This window comes from Oratosquilla oratoria, chromosome 31 (assembly GCF_046742065.1).
Source record: "Oratosquilla oratoria isolate Oo_2021 chromosome 31, ASM4674206v1, whole genome shotgun sequence".
Classification (NCBI taxonomy): domain Eukaryota; kingdom Metazoa; phylum Arthropoda; class Malacostraca; order Stomatopoda; family Squillidae; genus Oratosquilla; species Oratosquilla oratoria.
In genome coordinates, this window is record NC_134807.1 from 35,184,880 (window position 1) to 35,208,405 (window position 23,526).

General features: G+C 37.8%; 1 protein-coding gene across 4 annotated transcripts in view; it reads right to left on the bottom strand.

Moving 5' to 3' along the window:
• Window positions 1-10,516: 10,516 nt before the first annotated feature.
• The window catches only part of LOC143041515 (uncharacterized), an 85,947-nt gene continuing 72,937 nt past the window's right edge, over window positions 10,517-23,526 (bottom strand). For 2 of the 4 annotated variants that reach the window (XM_076213479.1, XM_076213480.1), the window contains 4 exons: window positions 21,813-22,000; window positions 19,940-20,262; window positions 19,188-19,291; window positions 10,518-11,869 (listed from right to left, as the gene is read on the bottom strand). In XM_076213479.1, the coding sequence (XP_076069594.1) occupies window positions 11,720-11,869; window positions 19,188-19,291; window positions 19,940-20,262; window positions 21,813-22,000 (765 nt within the window). In that variant the 3' untranslated portion in view covers window positions 10,518-11,719. Of the gene's footprint in view, window positions 11,870-19,187; window positions 19,292-19,939; window positions 20,263-21,812; window positions 22,001-23,526 lie in introns of all 4 variants that reach the window. The other 2 variants (XM_076213481.1, XM_076213482.1) reach the window with 2 other exon arrangements.

The window sequence follows — 23,526 nt, forward strand, 5'->3', positions numbered from 1 at the left end:
CAATACAGTAGAAAGTGATGAGAATATTTTCCAGGGATTTAAAGAGGGTGGGGGGGACTTGGAGAAATTAATACAGGAGGGAGTTGAATACACTGAGGAAATGGAAATAGCGGAAATTATGAGCAAACATTTTAAATCAGTGTTTACAAGGGAGAACATACAACCTGAAGAGAACGAATGGAAAGAGAAAGTCCCCCCTATGGAAGAAATAGAAGTAACAAAGAATGAAATATTAACACACTTGAGTAATCTTGATGTCAGAAAATCGCATGGACCAGATGAAATAGCAAACTGGATACTGAAAGAATGCAGGAATGAACTGGCAGACAAAATACATAGCATACTAAATAGTTCCTTGAAAGAAGGAAAAGTTCCAGAAGATTGGAAAAAAGCAAATATAGTACCTATATATAAAGGAGGAAATAAAGAAGAACCTACCAACTATAGACCAGTCTCTCTAACAAGTACAATAGCAAAAATTTGTGAAAGAATTATCAAAAGTAGATGGGTAAAATATTTAGAAAAAAACAAAGTGTTAAATCCAAGGCAATTTGGATTCAGACAAGGACGATCATGCGTCACCAATTTAATATGTTTCTATTCAAGGCTAATAGATATAATACAAGAAAGAGATGGATGGGCAGACTGTGCATTTTTAGATCTAAAGAAAGCTTTTGACAAAGTACCACATAAGAAGTTGCTTAAGAAATTAGAAACTGAAGGAGGAATACAGGGCAAACTACTAAATTGGATGGAGGACTTTTTGCAAGAAAGAAAAATGAGAGTAGTGATAAGAAACCAGCACTCAAAATGGGATGAAGTAATAAGCGGTGTTCCGCAGGGAACAGTTCTGGCCCCAATAATGTTTGCTATATATATTAATGATATGGATGAAGGAATTGAAAGCTATATGAGCTTCTTTGCAGATGATGCAAAACTACTAAAAAGAGTGAAAACTGAAGAAGATTGTGAATCACTACAGAGAGATCTAAATAAAGTACAAGAATGGAGTAGGAAGTGGGAGATGGAGTTCAATACAAAAAAGTGTAGTATAATGGAATTTGGAAAAAGCAAAAACAGAATAACAGGAGCATATAAATTGGGAGAAGAAGGAATAAAAAAAGTAGAAAATGAGAAGGACCTGGGAGTCATTGTTATGAATAATATGTCACCTGAGAAACATATAAATAAGATTTTTGGAGAAACTTATAATTTAATAAGAACAATCAAAGTTGCATTTACATACCTGGATGAAGAAATGGTGAAGAAAATCCTAATCACCCTGATAAGACCAAGATTGGAATATGCAGCAACGATATGGTCACCAAGTACAAAAAAATGTATAAAAAAACTTGAAAGAATACAAAGAGCAATTACAAAATTGGCACCAACACTCTCAAAACTATCATATGAAGAGAGACTAGAAAAACTTGAACTACAGACACTAGAGCAAAGAAGAGAGAGAGGAGATTTGATAGCTATTTACAGAATCATGAAAGGCATAGAAATTACTGATAGAGAGAATCTGATAAAATGGGATGACAGAAATACATGAGGACACGGAAAGAAAATAAAAAAAGACAGCTATAGAAGAGATTTGAAAAAGAACAGCTTTCCTTACAGAGTAATAGACAGTTGGAACAAGTTAGATGAGAAAGTGGTGTGTGCAAAAACAATACATGAATTTAAAAATAGTTTAGATAAAATGAGATATGAAGACGGGACCCCACGAGCATAGCTCCCCTTCCCGTAAAATACAACTAGGTAAATACAACTAGGTAAATACACACAATTTATAAAATTATGAAAGGCATGGAAGTCCTTGATAGAAGGCTTATTAAATTGTGATAGAAGAAAAACACAGGGACACAAAAATAAACTGAAAAAGGACAGTTATAGATCTGAAAAAAAAAAAAAAATCCACACAGAGTGGTGGATGTCTGGAACAAATTGGATGAAACAATACTATGTGCAAACACCATACATGATTTTAAGAGTAAACTAAATGTTGCAAGATACAAAGATGGGACACCACGAGTATAGCTCCTCTTCCCACAGAATACAACTACAGTACATAAATACATACACATATACAGTACTTGTCAAAATTATGTGGTGCCTACCTCTTGCAGAAGATATTTTCTGAAGTGAAATTATGTAGATAGAATGTATCTGGTAACCCCCTGCTGCTACACTGGGCTAATAGAGCATGAGGGAGAACCCAGCCAGTCACTCTCACCCTGCTGTGGGAAGAGCATTTACAGATAACCTCTCTCTTTGGGACTTTGCCTTTTTTTACACTGATTTCCTTTATTTCTCAGGGATTTGTATCATTACCATGGACCCTACAAGAATTAACTAAATATATAATTGCCAAAATCATTGGACTAAAGAAAACAGGCCACTGACCTAAAGAAATCAGTGAAATGTTGAAGGTGGCTAAGTCCAAATTCAAGAGATTCATGGTGTGATTTTGGGAGGATGACTGGAAATACCATTCCTGTAACCTGGTACAGGGGGTCCTAAGATGACTTCTTCAGATATTTTGCTTTTGTCAGTAGATTTGACTCTAAAGTATGCTTTATTATGTTAAAAAACCCTTGCAGAAGTCTTCTTAGGATGCCCTACCCTAGGTTTCTGTGATAGTATCTCCAGCCATCCTTTCTCCCAAAATCACACCATGTATCTTTTGATTTGGACTTGGCCACCTTCAACATTTCACTGATTTCTTTAATTCCATGGCTTCCCTTTTTTAGTCCAATGCTTCAGACAATTATATCTTTAGCTAATTCCTTTGTAGAGGGCACAGTAATGATACGACTCTAGGGAAATGAAGAAAACCAGTGTGAAAAAAGGCAAGGTCCTGAAGAGAGGGGTTACCTGTAAATGCTCTACCATATCAATGTGGGAGCAACTGGTTGGGTTCTCCCTCACATCCCACTCTGTTGGCCCAGCATGAGAGCAGAGGCTTGCCAGATACATTCTATCTACATAACTTCACCTCAGAAAATGCCTTCTTATTTTTGTCAAAAATATGTAGATGCAAGGGGTAGGTACAGCATAATTTTCATGAGTACTGTGTGTATGTGTGCATATATATATATGTATATATATATATATATATATATATATATATATATATACACACACACACACACACACACATCGTCGGACTGATAGCAAAGATTGGAACTCCAGAAAAAAAAAGTGGATTTCAGCGACCAGGGAGTACCTGTGTTATATTATTAGGGAAGGGGAAAGCTTGTGGTGTAGTAGGCAGGTGAAAAAAAGGTGAAGAGGAGGCATTATTGTAGAAAATGGAAGGAAATGAGGATGGGGATGAACACACCCCAAACACCAGAAGGGGAGTGAGTAAACGATGTGCAAACGACACAGATGATGTCGATCATGCAATGCTGTTAAAAGTAGGAATATAGATAAGAGCAACTAAGTGGGAAGTGAAGATAAATATTTCTATGGATTTAATGTGGGAGGAGATGACAACCTCCCCTGATTAGCAAGTCTAGAAGAAAAACTAACAAAAATGAATGAATCATGGAAGATTAGGTTTAGCCAACTCGCAATAATTACACAAAGAGTTGATAAATTGGAAGAACTAAAGGAGAATCAAAACCTAACTAAAGAAATACATACATACATACATATACCAAGGCTTTTTCCCCCCTTACAAGGGAGGTAGCCAAAAAACAAAGACATAAAAACGATTCCCACCCATTCCATCCCCAATACACTCCACTCCCCTCCATCCTCCCTCTTATTTTAGTACCTCCTTGATGACAGATCATCCCTGCATTTTTTCCACTGCCCTGGGTCAGAAGCAGTGTCGCAAGACACAGCACATCCACAGCAAGGCCACTTCATTAAATTGGTGACCCCCTCACTGTCCCATGCAGAAAAGATGGGAAGAAATCCCTTTGGCCTGCGTCAATTTTTTCTCACACATACTACCTCACCCCCTATCCCACACTCATCCCACCTCATGCATCACAACCTCATCCATATACAAACATTTTCCATTCACCCCTGTCTTCTGTCCTCTCCCGTCCTTCCTCAACAGACATTCCTCTCTTCCCCAAAGTCTGTTTTACCCCATCCATCCATCTCATCCTAGGTTGCCCCCTCATGTTCACTCCTTCCACATCTGCCTCCCATACCTCTTTTACTAGTCTTTCTTCACTCATTCTTTCCATGTGTCCAAACCATCCCAATAGTCTTTCATCCACCCTATCTCCCAACTCCCTTACCACCCCTGTTCTCCTCACTTTCTCATTTCTCACTCTATCCAGCCTAGTAACCCCTATCATACTTCTCAGACACCTCATCTCAAACGCATTAAAACTCCTCTCTTCCTCTCTTATATTCCATATTTCTGCCCCATACAGTGCTGTCGGCACAATCACTCCTTCATACAATCTCCTCTTAGCTTCCATTCCCAAATGTCTATATCTCATTACACTTTTGAATCCATGAAGGCACTTACTCGCTTCTCTCAATCTACATTCTACCTTCACCTCCACTCCTCCCTTTCATGCCACATTCGCACCCAAGTATCTAAAACTATCCATTTCCTCCAGTCTCTCACCCTTAATGCTCACTTCTAGTCTGCTGCCACTTTCACCCCTTGTACATCTCATCACCTTACTTTTACCCACATTTATCTTCAACTTCCTTCTTTCACACACTCTCCCAAACTCTGTCACTAACTTCAATCCCTCCTCTGATCCTACTACAAGCACAGTGTCGTCTGCAAACAAAAGCTGGCTCACCTCCCACTTTTCTCCATTTTCTTTGACCATCTCCAATCCCTGATCCACCACCCTTGCATTTACCTCTCACACCACCCCATCTATGTATAAGTTGAACAGCCAGGGCAATATAGAATTAAAAAGACAGATAAGAGAAGTAAAGGATGAGAATGAGGAATTAAAGAGGAATAATAAATAAAATAAAGAGTCCATAACAAAAGAGGTAAGAGGTTGGAAAAAAGTACAAGGAAATAACAAAATTGAATTTAGAGATATAGTGAAACAACAGATGAGGGAACACACTCAGGATACAGTTATCAAATAGATGAGAGAGGAGAATATAGTAAGAGACTTATCAGATAAAAAGAAATGTATAATTATATTAGGAATGGAGAAGCATAATCCAAACAGAACTACAAGAGTTTCTAAGAGATGAGAAAAAGTAAACAAGGTATTAAAAATATTTCAAGAAGGTGAACAGGAAATAGGGAAAGAAATTGAAGAAATATATAGACTAGGGAAATGCATACACAAGACCAGACCAATTAAGGTTAAATTCAGGTCACAAATGACAGCAGAGAATGTCTTATCAAAAACAGGGAAACTAGCAGAAAGTGACCAGTATAAACAGGTATGGATAAAAGGATGAATAAAGAGGAAAGAGAGGAAGAGAAAACAAAAAGAATCAAAACTAAAAAAAAAAAAAAAGAGAACAGAAGAGTCAAAGAGAAATTTTATTGGATAGTGGATATGAAAGTGAAGAAATGGTTCATAGGAGAGAAAAACGGGGGAAACAAAACAGGATGGAGGTAACAGAAAATTAAAAGTGCCCTTCACAAATATAGATGACTTAATAACAGGCTTGAATGAACCGAATGATTACCTGAAGTAAAAAAAAAAAAAAAAAACTGACATAATGGGAGTTGTGGAGACAAAATTGAAAGGTCCATTACCACCCAACAGTGTAGGGCATGGTGTATATAACTATTGGATTAGAAACAGAGAAGTAAAACAAGGTGGTGGGGTTATGTTCCTGACTAAGGATATAAATGTGAGAAATGTTACATATGGAAAGAGTAGAGTGGAGATGATTATGATGGAAGTTGAGGGCAGGGATGGGAAGAGCAGGAAGTTTGTGGTAAATTATGTTCCTCCTAAAACAGCTTTGTGGGAAGAGAGAGAACACAAGAATATGTTAGAAGACACAAGGATAACACTAAATAAGATAATGGAAGATGAAGGAAGAATAGTTATAATGGGTGACTTTAATTGTAAAGAAATCTGCTGGGAAGAGATGACAGTGAAGGGTGGAGACGACCTATGGGGAAATGTACTACTTGATATGATTATAGAACATACAATGACACAATGGATACAGGAGAATACTAGGTATAGAAATGAGGAAGAACCACTGAGACTGGTCCTAATAATCACATCAGAACCTGAAATAGTGGACAAGATTGAATATAAGACACCACTTAGTAAAAGTGACCACATATTAGTTGAACTGGAATTAAGTGAAGAAAAATACATGGGAAAAACAAACAATATAGAAAGGGAAGAATGATGTATGGAATTTTTTTTTTTTTATATAAAATGGAAAACATATAATGATTATAGAAATGAATACATACAAGTGCGCAGAGAAGAAAAAAGAAAATATGAAAAGGATGTCATAGAAAAATGTAAAGATCAACCAAAAATATTTTATAGATTTGTAAACAACTAACTGAAAAACAAACAAGAATTAGTGAAACTACGACAAGGAGGAATAGAATACACAGATGATATAGAAATGGCAGAAATTACGAACAAGCATTTTAAATCAGTGTTTACGAGGGAGAACATACAACTTAGAGACGTAAAGTGGGAAGGGAAAGTCCCCCCTATGTAAAGAGATAGAAGTAACAAGGAATGAAATTTTGAATCACTTGAGTAATCTCAATGTTAGAAAATCACATGGTCCAGATGAAATGTCAAACTAGATTTTGAGAGAATGCAGGAATGAACTAACAAACAAAATACAAAGTCTAATAAGCAGTTCATTGAAAGAAGGAAAAGTTCCAGAAGATTGAAAAAGAGCAAATATAGTACCAATATAAAAGGGGGGAAACAAGGAAGACCCTACAAACTATAGACTGGTTTCTCTTACAAGTATGGTAGCTAAAATTTGTGAAAGAATTATCAAAATTAGATGGGTAAAGCATTTGGAAAAAAAACAATGTACTAAATCCAAGGTAGTTTGGATTTAGACAAGGAAGATCATGTGTCTCAAACTTGATATGTTTCTCTTCAAGACTTATAGATATAAGAGATGGATGGGCTGACTGTGCTTTTCTAGACCTGAAAAAAACTTTTGACAATGTGCCACATAAGAAATTGCTAAAGAAATTAGAAACTGCAGGAGGAATACAGGGCAAACTGCTGAAGTGGATGGAAGACTTCTTGCATGAAAGGAAAATGAGTGGTGATAAGAGACAAACATTCCAATTGGGATGAGGTGATTAGTGGAGTTCCACAAGGAACAGTTTTGGCCCTAATAATGTTTGCTATATATATTAATGATATGGATGAAAGAATTGAAAGTTGTATGAGCTTCTTTGCAGACGATGCAAAAATGTTTAAAAAAGTGCCAAAGAAGATTGAAAGTGAACACTGAAGAAGATTGTGAGTCGCTACAGAGTGATCTCAATAAAGTATGGGAATGGAGTAGGAAATGGGAGATGGAATTCAACATTAAGAAGTGTAGTATAATGGAATTTGGAAGAAGCAAAAAAAGAATAGTGGGATCATATACATTGGGAGAAGAAGAAATAAAAAAAAATTGAAAAAGAGAAGGACCTAGGAGTCATTATTATGAATAATATGTCCCCTGAGAAACATATAAAAAAAAAGTTTGGAGAAACTTATAACTTGATAAGATCAATCAATGTGTCATTTACATACCTGGACAAAGAAATAGTGAAGAAAATACTAGTCACTTTGATAAGACCAAAATTGGAGTATGCATCGATGACATGGTCACCAAGTACAAAAAAAATGTATAACAAAGCTAGAAAGAATACAAAGAGCAATAATGAAGTTGACACCAACACTATCAGAATTACCATATGAGGAGAGGCTGGCAAAACTTGAGCTACAGACATTGAAACAAAGAGGAGAGGAGACTTGATAACTATTTATAGAATCATGAAAGGCATGGAAATTACTGATAGAGAGGATCTATTAAAATGGGATGGAGGAAATACAAGAGGACATGGAAAAAAAAAAAAAAAAAAAAATTATAGAAGAGACCTGAAAAAGAACAGCTTTCCCCACTGGATAATAGACGTATGGAACAAATTGGATGAAAATGTGGTGTGTACAAAAATGAGATATGGAGATGGGACACCACGAGCATAGCTCCCCTTCCCGTAAAATACAACTAGATAAATACACACACATATAAATATTAGCTGCATATTATTGTGAGTTTAAAACCTGCTAAGTAGCATGCAGCTGAAAATTTAGGGTCTGTATGGGGCACCTTTATGGACCAGAGCCACACATCATTTTGTCTGTGGTAGACGAAATCTCTATTCACAGAAAAATTATACTTTATTATACTGCAACTTTCCCTCCATTATGCTGTCCCCTCACTCTTGTTACTGTCCTGTACCATATTCTCTGAATATTAATTTTCTCACCTTAAAAAAAAAAAAAAAAAAAAAAAGGCATAATTAAGAGGGCCTAGAAGTTTTCCGACAAGTACCCTAAGGTTTAGGTCTTTTAATGTGTGTGGATGTGGTACAGATGAGAGTAAAAGGGAAGAGATAGGCAGTATGTTTGTGAGAAAAAAGATGGATGTGTTGGCATTGAGTGACACTAAGTTGAGAGGGAGGGGCGAGCCTGAGTTTGGGAGTGTAGTTGGAAGGATCTCAGGAGTGAAGAGAGGACAAGAGAGAGAAGGGGTGGCTATACTAGCAAGTGAAAAAAAACAGGTAAGCATGTGGTGGAGTGGAAGGTTTCTTCAAGGTTAATGCGGATGAAGGTGAAATTGGGAGGGGAGATATGGGTTTTTTTAAGTGCACATGGGCCTGGTAGTAAGAAGAGTGTAAAGGAAAGAGACTTTTTGAATAGATTTAAATGAGTACATAGAGGGTTTAGGGACAAATGTCAATGTAGTGGTATTGGGAGACCTTAATGCTAGGGTAGGAAATGAACCAATAGATGGGGTGGTTGGGAAGTGTGGAGTTCCAGGAAAAAATCATAGTGGAGAGTTGATGGTGATGTATCTAGAGAATTGATGATAGCAAATACAGTGTTTAGGAAGAAAGTCAAGCATAAGTACACATGGAATAGGGTGGTGGATGGAAGGAAAGTAGAGTGTTAACCACTTCTATACGGTGTCGCCTACGTAGGCGTCATGAGGAGCAAGTGGGTACGCGATGATGCCGACGGCGGCGTCTTGATTATATTCATTGTAGTTGTACCTACGTAACCTCCATTCTTTCTAAACTGGCTTCATCATATTTTCAATGGTTATCAAAATTCACGGGTGAAAGAGAACGAACGATTGAGCACTGACTTTATTTTCTATAATGCGATTATTATGACGCAACATCGCACGTCGGGCAGCTAATGCTGCCAGACGTGCGATGTGCCCCGGAGTGAAGAGGTTAATGGACTATATAGTGGTAACCAGGTGAATAGTAGTAAGAGTTAAGGATGTACATGTTCTAAAGGGAGGGGGGGGGATATCTGATAACTTTTTGATGGAAGGTAAGTTGAGAGTGGAGGATAGATGGAGAATGAGGAAAAGGACGGGAGGTAGGGAGGTGCTTAAAGTGAACTACTTAAATGAGAAAGAAAAGGAGAATGAGTACAAGAAGCTGATAGAGGAGTGTTGTGTAGGGCTGTTCAGGCTTTAAAACAGTCAAACCAACCCTTACTGGCACTGAAAGTTGACCCATCCTTAACTTCATATCCTTTCTTATGTACATTATTATAAATTGAGAGGGCTTTTGTTGTCACAAGGGAGGTATAAGAGAATTGCTGCAGCAAGACAGGTCATCAATCCAAAGCCATTTCCTCCATTATTGGTTCCCTCTGCCTTGTCAGCATCTTTGCCATTAATGTAGAAGCTGTTTCACCAGTTTTCTTTACACTACCTCCTCATTTGATTATTGTGGAGACAGTTTGTTGATTGGGGCAACTGCATGATTCTGGTGATGGACTTAGCCCCTTCACCTCCCTCATGGCACTTAACAATTTCAATTTTTTTTCCCCAACAATAAACTCTTCCTCAGTCTTTTGGGCTTTATCTCACCAGTAGTAGTTGTTGCAGGCTGCTTGGAAGCCACCATGTTATGTATTACTCTCATAAAAGCAACAGTGAATGTGAAATAGTAGCACAAAACACAGACACTGATACATGGGCTGAGGGAGTAAACACAACTGAATAAAGAGCAGGAACAAGTTTCAGTGGATGGCACTGCGATTGTGGTGCGTTTGTTTACAGTTTGGTGATCATATAATCGAGCGCCTACATAAAAAAAACGAGCAAGTGGTATTAATTCAAAAGGATCATATAAACAAAATATCAGATATCAAACCACTGAATAGTGAGGGAGACCTGTACATATTTATATATATATATGTATATGTATATATATATATATATATATATATATATATATATATATATATATATATATATATACATATATATATATATATATATATATATATATATATATATATATATATATATATATATGGAGAGAAAGAGTAAGCAAAAGTATGGAAAGTGGTGGGTGGAGTAAACATGAGGGAAATATAAGAAAATGAGGTGGATGGACAGTATGAAAGGGACACTGGGTGCAAGAAAAGTTGTTGAGGAAGGAAGGAAAGGGCAAGATATGGGTATAAATGGAGAATGATTGTGAAGGGATGAGGAATTGATGTGGTCCAAAGAGATTTCTTCTTGTCTACTCTGTGAATTTTCAAATGCATGAAAAAGGGTGTGGATCATCATATAATAATCAGCGGAGATAAACCAATTTTGGTTGCCAGATCCTGCTGTGAATCAGCTGTCTTGTACACACATACTTTATACACATAACATAATCAAATAATATGCATTCAACAATCCCTCCTATTTCAGTACCTCAGGGATGAAGGTACTTTCCCTGCCACATTGCTTGGGTCACATACAATGCAGTGATAGCTCTTCTTTAGCAGGGTAAGACAGCCATCTAGCTTACTCACCACATCTTCATATGATGACTGTCCCCCTCATCCAGCCAGATTAGAAAATTTCTTTGGTGTTGTGTCATATTTTCATCAATTCAAAATCTTCTTCCATTCACTTGTCTTTTATTTTTTTCTAATCAACAGACATTCCATATGCATCAAAAATCCCAGTCACCCCATCCATCCATCTCATTCTTGGTTTTCATCTCAACTCACTGCATTCACTTCTGCTTTCCACTCTCTTAGCTAGTCTTCTTTCATTCATTCTTTCCATAAGCCCAAACCACCTTGTCATTCTATTTTACCCTAACCAACAACTCCTTTCCCATCCCAATTCTATACCTCTCCTTCACACTTCTCACTACTTTCATTCTTCTAACAGCAGTCATATTTCTCAGACATACAATGGCTTTTTCCCCCTTACAAAAGAGGTAGCCAAAGTCAAAGATATAAGTCCATTCCCACTCATTTCATCCCCACATATTCCACTCCCATTCACAACCCCTCACTCACTTTTTCCTTGGCTCCTACTGGATGATGGGTCATCCCTGCATCTCACCCACTGCTCTGGGTCAGAAGCAATGCAGCAAGATGCATCACATCCACAGCAAGGCCACATCATTTAATTGGTGATCCCCCTCTGTCTCCTCAAGTCATCAAACTAGTGTCAGACTAAGCCTTTCCTTTAAACAATCATTTCATATATTTAGTTGATTTATCTAACTGAAGTTTGAGAGATACAGAAGTGCTGAGCTATCTTGAGCAGTAGTCACATAACTTGTAATATTCCCTGTTGATGCTCTGCTTCGGCTTGCTGTGAAACTTGTATCTGAGAGCACAAGTTCTCCACCATTCTCGGTCAGAATATCCTAAGAAAAGAAATATTATATCACATCTCTGCTATAGCAGCTCAATTTATACATAACCAATTAATTATTATAACTAAAACCAATCCTTTTGTAAGGCACCATCCTGGCTCCAAACAGACCACAAATAATGTATAATATAGTCAAAGTTCTGAAACTTTCTGCAACTTATTTCAAAAGCTTTTAATATTCTAATTCTTTTGTTGTCGTTTTTAATAATAAAAAATATTGCCTAAGTTTCAGTAACTGGAAACTTGAAACCCCAAAGCAATTGGAAACAGTGGATAAAATGGAATACAGAACACCAATTGGGAAGAGTGACCACATACTAATAGAGTTCAAACTAAAAGAACAAATTGATCTGAGAAGAAATGAGAAACATAGAAAAGGAAGATTAATGTACAACAGAATGGATTTTGAGAAATTCAGAAAATTCTTTCAAAATGTAAATTGAAAAAACTTTTTAAATGAAGAAACAAAGAAGATGGAAGAGAAATGGAACATATTAAAAGGAACTTATAATGAGGGAATAGACAAATACATACCAAAGCAGAAGCAAGAAAGGGTGTACATTAAGTGTTGGTACAACAAAAAATGCAGTGAGGCTAAAGATAGAAGAGACAAAGCTTGGAAAAGATGGGAAAAAAATTAGTAAGTGGCAAATATATATCAAACTAAGAAATGAATATGTAAAAATATGCAGGGAAGAAAAGAGAAACTATGAAAAAGACAATAAAAAAAAATCAAGGACCAACCTAAACTATTCTACAGGTATATGAATGGTAAACAAAAAGATGAACAAGAAATAATTAAATTGTGTCAAGGGAATAATGAATATATAGATGATGTAGAAATGGCTGAAATTATGAACAAACATTTTAACCCCTTCCATACGGTGCCGCACACGTAGGCGTCATGAGGAGCAAGTGGCTTCGCGACGCTGCCATATCGGCGTCTTGATTATATTTATTGTAGTCCCTCCTGTGTTTTTACATTCTCTCTAATCTGCTCTTAATCCCATTCTCTGTGGTTTTCAAAATTCACGGGTGAAAGAGAGAACGATCGATATAAGCCGTGACTATATTTTATGATGCAAGTATTATTACGACACATCGTATGGCTGGCATTGGCTGCTGCCCGCGAGATTTAAGTTCCGTACCGAAGTGGTTAAATCTGCATTCACAATTGAAAGTACACAAAATTGGGAGGAAGGACAGAAAGATCCCCCCAATGAAAGAAATAAATGTGACACAGAAATAAATATGGGACCAAATAAAAAAAAACCTTGACATCAGAAAATCACACAGTCATGATGGAATTACAAATAGGATATTAAAAGAATGTATTATAGATGAACTAATGGACAAAATATATAAGATAATTGAGTACTCACTCAAAGAAGGAAAGGTACCACAAGATTGGAAAAATGCAAATATTCTACCAATATGTAAAGGAGGATACAAGGAAAATCCAACTAACTACAGACCAGTCTCCCTTACAAGCACAATAACAAAAATATGTGAAAAGTTATCAAAAGTAGATGGATTAAACATCTAGAAGAAAATAATGTACTGAATCTAAAACAAGTTGGCTTTAGACACAGAAGATCATGGGCCACTAACTTGATTTGCTTTTACTCGAGGCTAATAGAAATAATGCCAGAAAGGGATGGATAGGTGGATTGTGCTTTCCTGGATCTACAAAAAGCATCTGATAAAGTATCACACAAAAAGCTACTCAGAAAAATTGAAACAATAGGTGGTGTACAAGGAAAGTTATTGGAATGGATGGAAGATTTCTTGAACGGGAGAAAAATGTGGGTGGTACTTAGAGACAAAAACTCGACCTGAGAGGAAATGATTAGTAGAGTCCCACAATGTTCTGTATTGGCTCCAATAATGTTTCCCATATATATAAATGACATGGATGTTGGTGTGGAATGCTATATGAACTTCTTTGCAGGTGATGCAAAACTACTAAATAAAGTACAGAGGAAGACTGTGAATCACTACAGAAAGACCTGGATAAAGTCTGGGAATGGAGTCAAAAGTGGGAAGTGAACTTCATCAAGAAATGTAGCATAATGGAGTTTGGAAAAAGTAAAAATAGAATATCAGGACAATATAAAATTGGTACAAGAGAAGTTAAAAAAATTTAACTTGGAAAGGGACCTAGGAGTAATTATCAACAAAGACATGTCACCAGACAAGCATATCAACAAAATAGAGAAACCTTCAATTTACTAAGATCAATGAAAGTGGCCTTTGACTACTTGGATGAAGAAATGGTAAAGAAAATATTAGTTACACTGATAAGACCAAGATTGGAGTACACTGTGACACTATGGACACCCAGCATTAAAAAGAATACAAAGAAATTAGAAAGAATTCAAAGAGCAACAACAAAGATGGCACCACCATTCTCTAAACTGACATACAAGTATTGTCCAAACTGGAACTACCAATCCTGGAACAAAGAAGAGAAAGAAGAAATCTATTGATCATTTACAGAATTATGAAAGGGATGGAAGTCCTCGACAGAGATGATTTATTAAAGTAGGATAAGAGAAAAACAAGAGGACATGAAAAGAAACTCAAAAAGGATAGTTACAGAAGAGATCTGAAAAAGAATAGTTTCCCATACAAGAGTGGTGGATATCAGGAACAAATCGGATAAGGAAACAGTGAGTGCAAAAACTATACAAGAATTTAAGAACAAACTTGATGTTGAGAGCATAGCTCTCTTCCCGTATAATACAACTAGGTAAATGTAATTATGTACAAATTAAAGTGTGAGAGGTGGTGAAGGATAGAGGCAGGAGTGTAAAAGGAATGGGGGTGTTTCAAGAAAGGAGTGACAAGGTGTGCAAAGATGTTATGTGAAACAAAGAGGATGGGAGGGAAAAGAAGGAAGGGCAGCAAGTGGTGGGATGATGAAGTGAAGAAGGTTTTACAAGAGAAGAAGTGAGCATTCAGGGGCTGGTTGCAAAGTGGGATGAGAGAAACATATGAGAAGTACAAAGACAAAAGAAGAGAAGCAAAACATAAAATATAAGAGGCAAATGAAAGAACAGATGTAAAATTGGGGAGGAGTATGACAGAAACTTTTGAAATTAATAAAATGATGTTTTGGAAGGAAGTCAAAAGAGGAAGGGGAGGTGAGTCAAGTAGAGATGAAAAGGTAAAAGGCACATATGGATTGATGTTAACAGAAGAGGAGGCAGTGGGGGGAAGATGGGCAGAGTATTTTAGGGAGCTGTTAAATGTGACAGAGAATAGGGAGTGATTGGTGGTAAAAGTGGGAGGCACTAAGAAAATGAAGGTGTGGGAGAGAATGGAGGAGAAATAAGAAAAGATGAGGTGAAAGTAGTTTTGAAAATAGTGAGAGCAGGTAAGGTTAGATGGGTGTCATGCGTAATGTCTGTTTAAGGGAGGAATGGTAATAGTGGACTGGCTAGTGAGGTTGCTTAATGTGTGTCTAAGGGAGGGTAGAGTGCTGGAGAACTAGGGGAACACCTGTGTAGTTCTGCTTTACAAGGGAAAAGAGGATAAATGGGACTGTAGTGGTTTCAGAAGGATCAGTTTGCTGTGTGTAGTTGGAAAGGCTTATGGGAGGGTTTGAGAGGATTAGGAGGGGAACTGATGAGGAGTATGGGTTTAGGAAAGGTAGGGGTTGCATGGATCAGATATTTGTGGTAAAGCAGATATATGAAAAAGCTTTAGAAAAATTAAGGATGTTTTTGGGCCTTGTATTTGGAAAAGGTTTATGATAGGGCAGACAGAAAGGAACTGTGGGAGATTTTGCAGATATACAGGATTGGGGGAAAGCTGTTAAGGGCAGTCAAGAGTTTTTATGAGAGTAATAGAGCCTGTGTTAGCATGGGAAATGGAGAAAACAAGTGGTTTGAGGTAAATGTGGGGCTGCATCAGGGATGCATTATGTTGCCATGGCTGTTCAATGTGTACATGGATGGGATGGTGCAGGAGGTAAATGTGAGGATAAAGGGCAGGGAACTGGAGATGGTTAAAGAAAATAGAGAAAAGTGGGAGGTAAGCCAGTCATTGTTTGCTGACAACACTGTGCTTGTGGCATGGTTAAAGGGGGGTTTAGGGAGTTTGTGACAGAGTTTGTGAATATAAGCTATAAGAGAAAGTTGAAGGTAAATGTGGTTAAAAGTAAGGTGATGAGATGTACAAGGGGAGGATGGCAGCAAGTTGGAAGTCTTAAAGAAGAGAGGCTGGAGGAAGTGGATAGCTTTTGGTATTTGACATCGCATGTGTTAGGAAAGGGAGAACTGGAGGTGGGGATAATTTGTAGACTGAGAAGCAAGTACAGAAGAACTCCAAAACTATGGACACTAAAGCAATGGATTTCCATTTTGGAAAGAGTTAGTGCCAGTTTTGTTAATGCTCTTTGTATTCTAATTTTTTTATATTCTTTTTGGTACTGGGTGTCCATAGTGTTGCTGCATACTCAAGTTTTGGTCTTATTAGTGTAGTTAATTTTTTTTTTATCATTTCCTCATCCAAATAGACAAATGCCACTTTTATTGACCTCAATAAATTGTAGGTTTCTCCAACTATTTTATTAATATGCTTGTCCGATGTCATGTCTTTGCTGATCATCACTTCAAGGTCTTTTTCCAAGTTTACTTTTTTGACCTCTTCTTCACCAATTTTATAATCTCTCAATGTTCTGTTCTTACTTTTTCCAAATTCCATAATACTACATTTCTTGATATTGAATTTCACTTCCCACTTTTGAGTCCACTTCAAGACTAATAGATATAATACAAAAAAGAGATGGATGGGCTGATTGTGCCTTTCTAGACCTGAAAAAAAGTTTTTGATAAGGTGCCACATAAGAAATTGCTAAAGAAATTAGAAACTATATGAGGAATACAAGGCAAACTACATAAGTGGATGGAAGACTTCTTGCATGAAAGGAAAATGAGTGGTGATAAGAGACAAACATTCCAATTGGGATGAGGTGATTAGTGGAGTTCCACAAGGAACAGTACTGGCCCCAATAATGTTTGCTATATATATTAATGATATGGATGAAGGAATTGAAAGTTATATGAGCTTCTTCGCAGACGATGCAAAAATGTTGAAAAAAGTGAACACCAAAGAAGATTGTGAATCACTGCAGAGATCTCAATAAAGTATGGGAATGGAGTAGGAAGTGGGAGATGGAATTCAACATTAAGAAGTGTAGTATAATGGAATTTGGAAGAAGCAAAAAAAGAATAGTGGGATCATATACATTGGGAGAGGAAGAAATTAAAAAAGTGGAAAAAGAGAAGGACCTAGGAGTCATTATTATGAATAATATGTCCCCTGAGAAACATATAAACAAAACTTTTGCAGAAACTTATAATTTAATAAGATAAATCAAAGTGGCATTTACATACCTGGACAAAGAAATGATGAAGAAAATACTAGTCACTTTGATAAGGCCAAAATTGGAGTATGTAGCAATGACTTGGTCACCAAGTACATAAAAATGTATAAAAAACTTGAATGAATACAAAGAGCAATTACATAATTGGCACTAACGGTCTCAGAACTATCATATGAGGAGAGGCTGGCAAAACTTGAGCTACAGACATTAAAGCAAAGAAGAGAGAGAGGAGACTTGATAAATATTTATAGAATCATGAAAGGCATGGAAATTACTGATAGAGAGGATCTAATAAAATGGGATAGTAGAGATACAAGAGGACATGGAAAGAAAATCAAGAAAGACAATTATATAAGAGACCTGAAAAAGAACAGCTTTTCCCACAGGATAATAGACGTTTGGAACAGGTTAGATGAGAATGTGGTGTGTGCAAAAACGATACACGAATTTAAATGAGATATGGAGACGGGACACCATGAGCATAGCTCCCCTTCCCGTAAAATACAACTAGGTAAATATAATTGTCCTGGTACACAGTTGTCCAGATATACAATTGTCCAGGTCCCAGTTGTCCAGGACACAACTGTCTATTCACCCCTTCATCTATGTATGTTACACTCAACACACAGAACCTACAGACAAACAACTAATGAAACAGTAGTCAACCCCTTTAGTCCATTGCTTCAGGGTTCTGGATCAAAAATTGTCATGAGAAATAGGCATCTGGGAGTGATTGTGTTGATAGCACTGTATGGGGAACTGTACTTGGAATTTAAGAGAGGCTGAGAGGAAAAGTTTAAATGTGTTCGAGATGAAACACCTGAGAAGTATGGTAGGGCTTACAAGGTTGGATAGAGTGAGAAGCAAGGAGGTGAAGAGCAGGGCAGGGAGGGGTTGGAAAAGGAGATGGCAGATAGGACTGATGAAAGAGTACTGGGATGGTTTGGACACATGGAAAGAATGAGTGAAGAATGATTAGTAAAAGAGGTGTTGTAGGTAGAGGTGGAGGGAATAAACTTGAGGGGATGACTGAGGACGAGATGGATGTATGGGGTGAAAGGGGTGTTGAGCATGAGGGGAATCTCTGTTCAGCAAGGATGATGGCAGGAGATAAGGCTTTGTGGAGAATGGCTGTGTATGGATATTACTGTGATACAAGGAAGGACAAGGGTGGGGAATGTGGGTGCTTACGTGTGACTGATATTTTGACACAGCCCAGAGGGATTTCTCCCTGTCTTCTCTTTTTCTGCACAAAGGGGCAGAGAGGGAGTTTGCCAATTAAGCAAAGGGGCTTTGCTGGGGTTTGCCGATTAAGCAAAGGGGCTTTACTGGGGTTTGCCGATTAAGCAAAGGTGCTTTGCTGTGGTTGTACTGTGTCTTGTGCCTCTGACCCAAGGCAGTGGCAAGATACAGGGATGACCCATCATCCATAAGGAGCTAAGATGAGAGGGAGTAAAGGATTGTGGATGAAAATGGAATAGGTGGGAGTGAGTATGTGCCTTTTGACTTGGCTATTTCCCTTGTAAGGGGAAAAAAACCTTGGTATAGATGGACTATGTATTGAAAATAATTACACTTAATTATGCATCCCCAGGATGGTATCCAGCAATCAAGAAAACAAAGACAATCTACAAACAACATAAAACAAAGCTTTATGAACAAGAACTGGCTACATTAAAACAAAACCCAAAACCAAAATACCAGAAACTTAAATTCTTCTTCCAAGAGTACAACATATGAAATATCTCTTGAAGACCTACCCACACATACACATACCATGAAATGCAACATAAAACAAGCAGCCTTCTATTTAACCATCTACAACAACTTACAGCAGTACTCCACAATATTTCCATGCAAAAAACAAAAAATATATACACTAAGATCACAGAACAGGCACTCCTTAATGCATACATACCGAGTTAATGACATGGACTGCTGAAGGGACAGCAAGAGCACTGGGATTTGATGGATCTTCTATGGTATCATGGCTGCTTCCAACCAAAAGGGCATCTGTTTCTGCTGTGATTAAGAAAACGAAAATGACAGATTACATTGCTGTAAGACAATACTACTATTACTATGATCATCAGCCAAATGTTGCTTGCCAATGACATGTTTGCAGCTGAGTTGAAAGATGGACTAAAGCAGTTAGTGGTGGAATCTGGGAAGGTAAATGAGAGGAGGAAACCGAAAAGGTGAGGAAAAGTAAGCTGATGAGATGTACAAGGGGTGAGGGTGGAAGTGGATTGTAGGTGAGTTTAAAGAAAGAGAGGTTGGAGGAAGTGGATAGTTTTAATTGTTTCGGGTCTCAAATAGCAGGGAATGGAGAAGTAGGGGTGGAGGTGAAATATAAATGCTGTCTTGCTGTACTGCCTCCATCCTAAGAAACATGGTGAGGGAGAGAACATTCATCTATGAGCAGCTAAAATGGGAAGGGCAACAAATGTTTGGGTGTATTCTTTGACTCAGCTATTATAAGGAAGAAAGGGCCTTAGGTATTCATATTTTTGTGCATTAGTCATGCATGTTCTGTGATATCTAATTTATTTTGTATTTTTTATTCTTTTTTTTCATGTGTATACAACAAATTCATATTATGAAAAGTTCTCAATATAATCTTAAATCTAATATCATAATCAACCATAGAAAATGACTGCTTTAACATACCTTCAACTACTGGATTATCAGTTTCAATAATTGTTGGCTCGGCTTCCATTCTTGGAATAATAAATGCTGGCTGACCATCTATAGTTATTTGATATGCAGAGGAAGAGGGAGTAGTCTCACCAGTGGAGGATGATACATTAGTTACTGGATGGCAGCTATGAACACCACTTGAGGGTGATGTGAGTGATTGTACAGCACTAGTAGTTGTGGTACTACTGATGTTGGAACTAGAGGTAACACTATCACACCCACTTACAATAACTGATGACTCAATCTTTTGAACACAGACTTGAATATCTTTTGCAAAGTTTCTATTTTCAGTGCTGAAATAAGAAGAGTTAAAAATCTTGAGAAAAAACATGCTCAACTGATTCTGTCTTTGATTTCCAATATAACTAACATGAAAGAAGAAAAATAACTGTTACTGCACTTTTAAGCAATACAAAGGTCTAAAGATTTGTTGTTCAAAACAGCCAGAGGAAAGAAAAATTAATGGAAAGGGAAAAGAATGCCATCACCATGTCCTGCAAGTGTTGTAAAAAGCAACTACATGGAATGGAGCGATGGGACTAGGGATCCCCGTTCTGTATTTTACTCCAACAGAAAATCAAGGCATTAGAGAGTTTTGCAGGATGATTGTAACCACAACCATAGTAATTGGATTGTTAAATGTGCATAAATATGATATGGACAACAGCAAAAAGGAAGATATTAGCAGCATGTTTGTGAGATAAAAGATGAATGTATCATCTTTGAGTGAAATGAAACAGGAAGGGATGGGTGAGCTGGAATATGGGAGCAATGTGGGTAGGGTGTTGGGAATTGTGGAAGGGAAAGGGAGAGAAAGAATAACTCTGTTGGTTTTTGATGAGATGTATAAGTGCATAGTGGAGTGAGAGAAGTTTCATCAAGGATAATATGAGTGAATGTGAGACTGGGCATTTTTTAGTCCATCTGGCCCTGATGTATGGAGGAAAGGGAGGCATCTTGGATTAATTTATATGCATGAGTTCAGTCTTGGGATAAATGTACTCGTAAATGTAGTGATATTTAGAAGTTCTTAATGCCAGAGTAGGAAATGAGCTAACAGATAGAGTAGTTGAGAGGTATGGGGTGGCAGGAGGGTACTATAGCTGAGAAGATGTTACAGATATATACTGAAAGAGGAACAATGATAATGAACAGTGTTAAAGAAGAAAGCCAAAGTATTCATGGACCAAGTTGGTAGGTGAAAAGGAAGTTGAGAGGGTGTTAATGGACTATGCATTGGTAAACAAAGGGAACATTGAAAGATCTGGATGCAAACGAATTCAGAATAGAGGGTAGTGTACTGTCAGATCACAATCTGGTGAAAGGGAAATTGAGAGTGGAGGTATAGTAGAGAAGAAAAAAAAATAGAGGCAGAGAAGTACTGTAGGTGAGCAAATTAAATAAAGTACAGGAGGAGAAAATGCCAAAGCTGAGAGAGGTATGAGATGTAGTGAAGGCTAAAGGAGAAACAGGAGCAGATAGAATGGGTATGTTTCAAAGAGTAAGTGCAATGGTAGTAACAGAAAAGAAATATATGAAAAATAGTTGCAAAGAAGAAATGGAGAAGAATACAGGAGGTACAGAATAATCATAGTAGAACCAAAATGAAAGGTGGGGAGGCCAAGAGGAGAGCTATGTAAGATGGGGCAGGTGACTCATGGAGAATTTTGAAAAGAATAAAAAATATATATTCTGTCTACAGCTAAGAAACATGCTATGAGAAAACAATCACATGCATGAAGTACCTTATTGGTAAACAAAAAGATTGCTTAATGTCTAGTAATACAATTACTGAATAGGATACATGCACATAGAGATCAAGCCAACAATGGCTATTACTGACCCCCCAGTATGTTGCTTCATGTGTCTTCGCAAGGCAAACTTTGTGTTGAATTTCTTGTGGCACACACTACAATGAAAAGCTCGAGGATGCCGGTGAATAGTCTGCACATGATTTCGCTGTACTGACCGTGTTTTGAATGATGCACCACAAATTTCACAGAGGAAGGAACGTTCTTCCGAGTGAGTTGCCTGATAATTACAAAAGGGGTGAAAAAAACAAAAATTAATGACTAACTCCTTCTATACCATGTGTAAGTTATCTCTTTATCCTGACTACCACCAGGTAATTTCAATAGGTTATGAAGGGGGCTTTGGGGAAGAGGGGAATGTCTGTTGAGGAAGGATGGGAGAGGACAGAAGACAGGGGTGAATGGAGAATGGTTGTATATGGATGATGTTGTGATGCATTAGGTGGAATGGGTGGGGGGATGGGGGGTGAGGTAGTATGTGTGAGCAAAATTTGACGCAGCCTGAAGGGATTTCTCCCCTTCTTCTCCTTTTATGCATGGGGGGATGGAGAGGGGGGGTCGCTGATTTAATGAAGCAGCCTTGCTGTTGATGTGCTGTGACTTGCGACACTGCCTCTGACCCAGGGCAGTGGACAAGGTGCAGGGATGACCTGTCATCCAGGAGGTGCTAAGATAAGAGAGAGGGTGGAGGGGAGTGGAGTGTATTTAGGGATGGAATGGGTGGGAATGATTTTATGCTTTTTTTTTTTTTTTTTTTTTTGGCTACCTCCCTTGAAAGGGGGAAAAGCCTTGGTATATGTATGTATGTATGAACCCCCTTACAAGGAAGTTAGAAGCCTTTGGTATATAATTATGCATAATAACCCCTTTGAAAAGAAAAGTGTTAGACTGATCATAACTTGGTGGTCTCTTCTCTTTACCTTGGCTGCTACCATGTTATTCTAGTCTGTAATGCATGACCCTTTCAGTACCTAGGGGGTTAAGGATTTATAGGTGGAAATAATAATTGCTGCCTTAGTTTCACTGACAAAAACATATCTATATACCAAGGGCTTTTTCCCCCTTACAAGGGAGGTAGCCAAGCCAAAAGGCACATATCCACTCCCACCCATTCCATTCCCATCCAATGCCCTTTACTCCCTCTCATGGATGATGGGTCATACCTGTATTCTGCCTACTGCCCTGGGCCAGAAGCAATGCAGCAAGACACAGAACATCCACAGTAAGGATGCTTCACTTAACCAGTGACCTCCCACTTCTCTGTCCCCTCATGCAGAAAAAGACAAGATCAGGAAAAATCCCTTCGGGCTGCATCAAAATATCATTCATACACAACCACTCCCTAACCCCACCCCACATCCCCTTCCCTTCCTATTCAACTCCACACAGCCATTCATCACTCCCCACTATCTCCAGCTTTCTCTCTTCCTTGCTGAACAGACATTCCCCTCTTGCTCAACATCCCTTTCACTTTATCCATCCATCTCATCCTGAGTCATCCCCTCAAGTTCACTCCCCGCACCTCTGCCTTCCAACCTCTTTTACTTATCTTTCTTCACTCATTCTTTCCATGTGTCCAAATCATCCCAATACTATTTCATCATCCCTATCTACCATCTCTTTTTCTACCCCAGCTCTCATCCTTGCCCCCTTGTTTTTCACTCTATCCACCCTTGTAACCCCTACCATACTTCTCTAACATTTTATCTCAAACACATTTAAACTTTTCCTCTCTGCTTCTCTTAA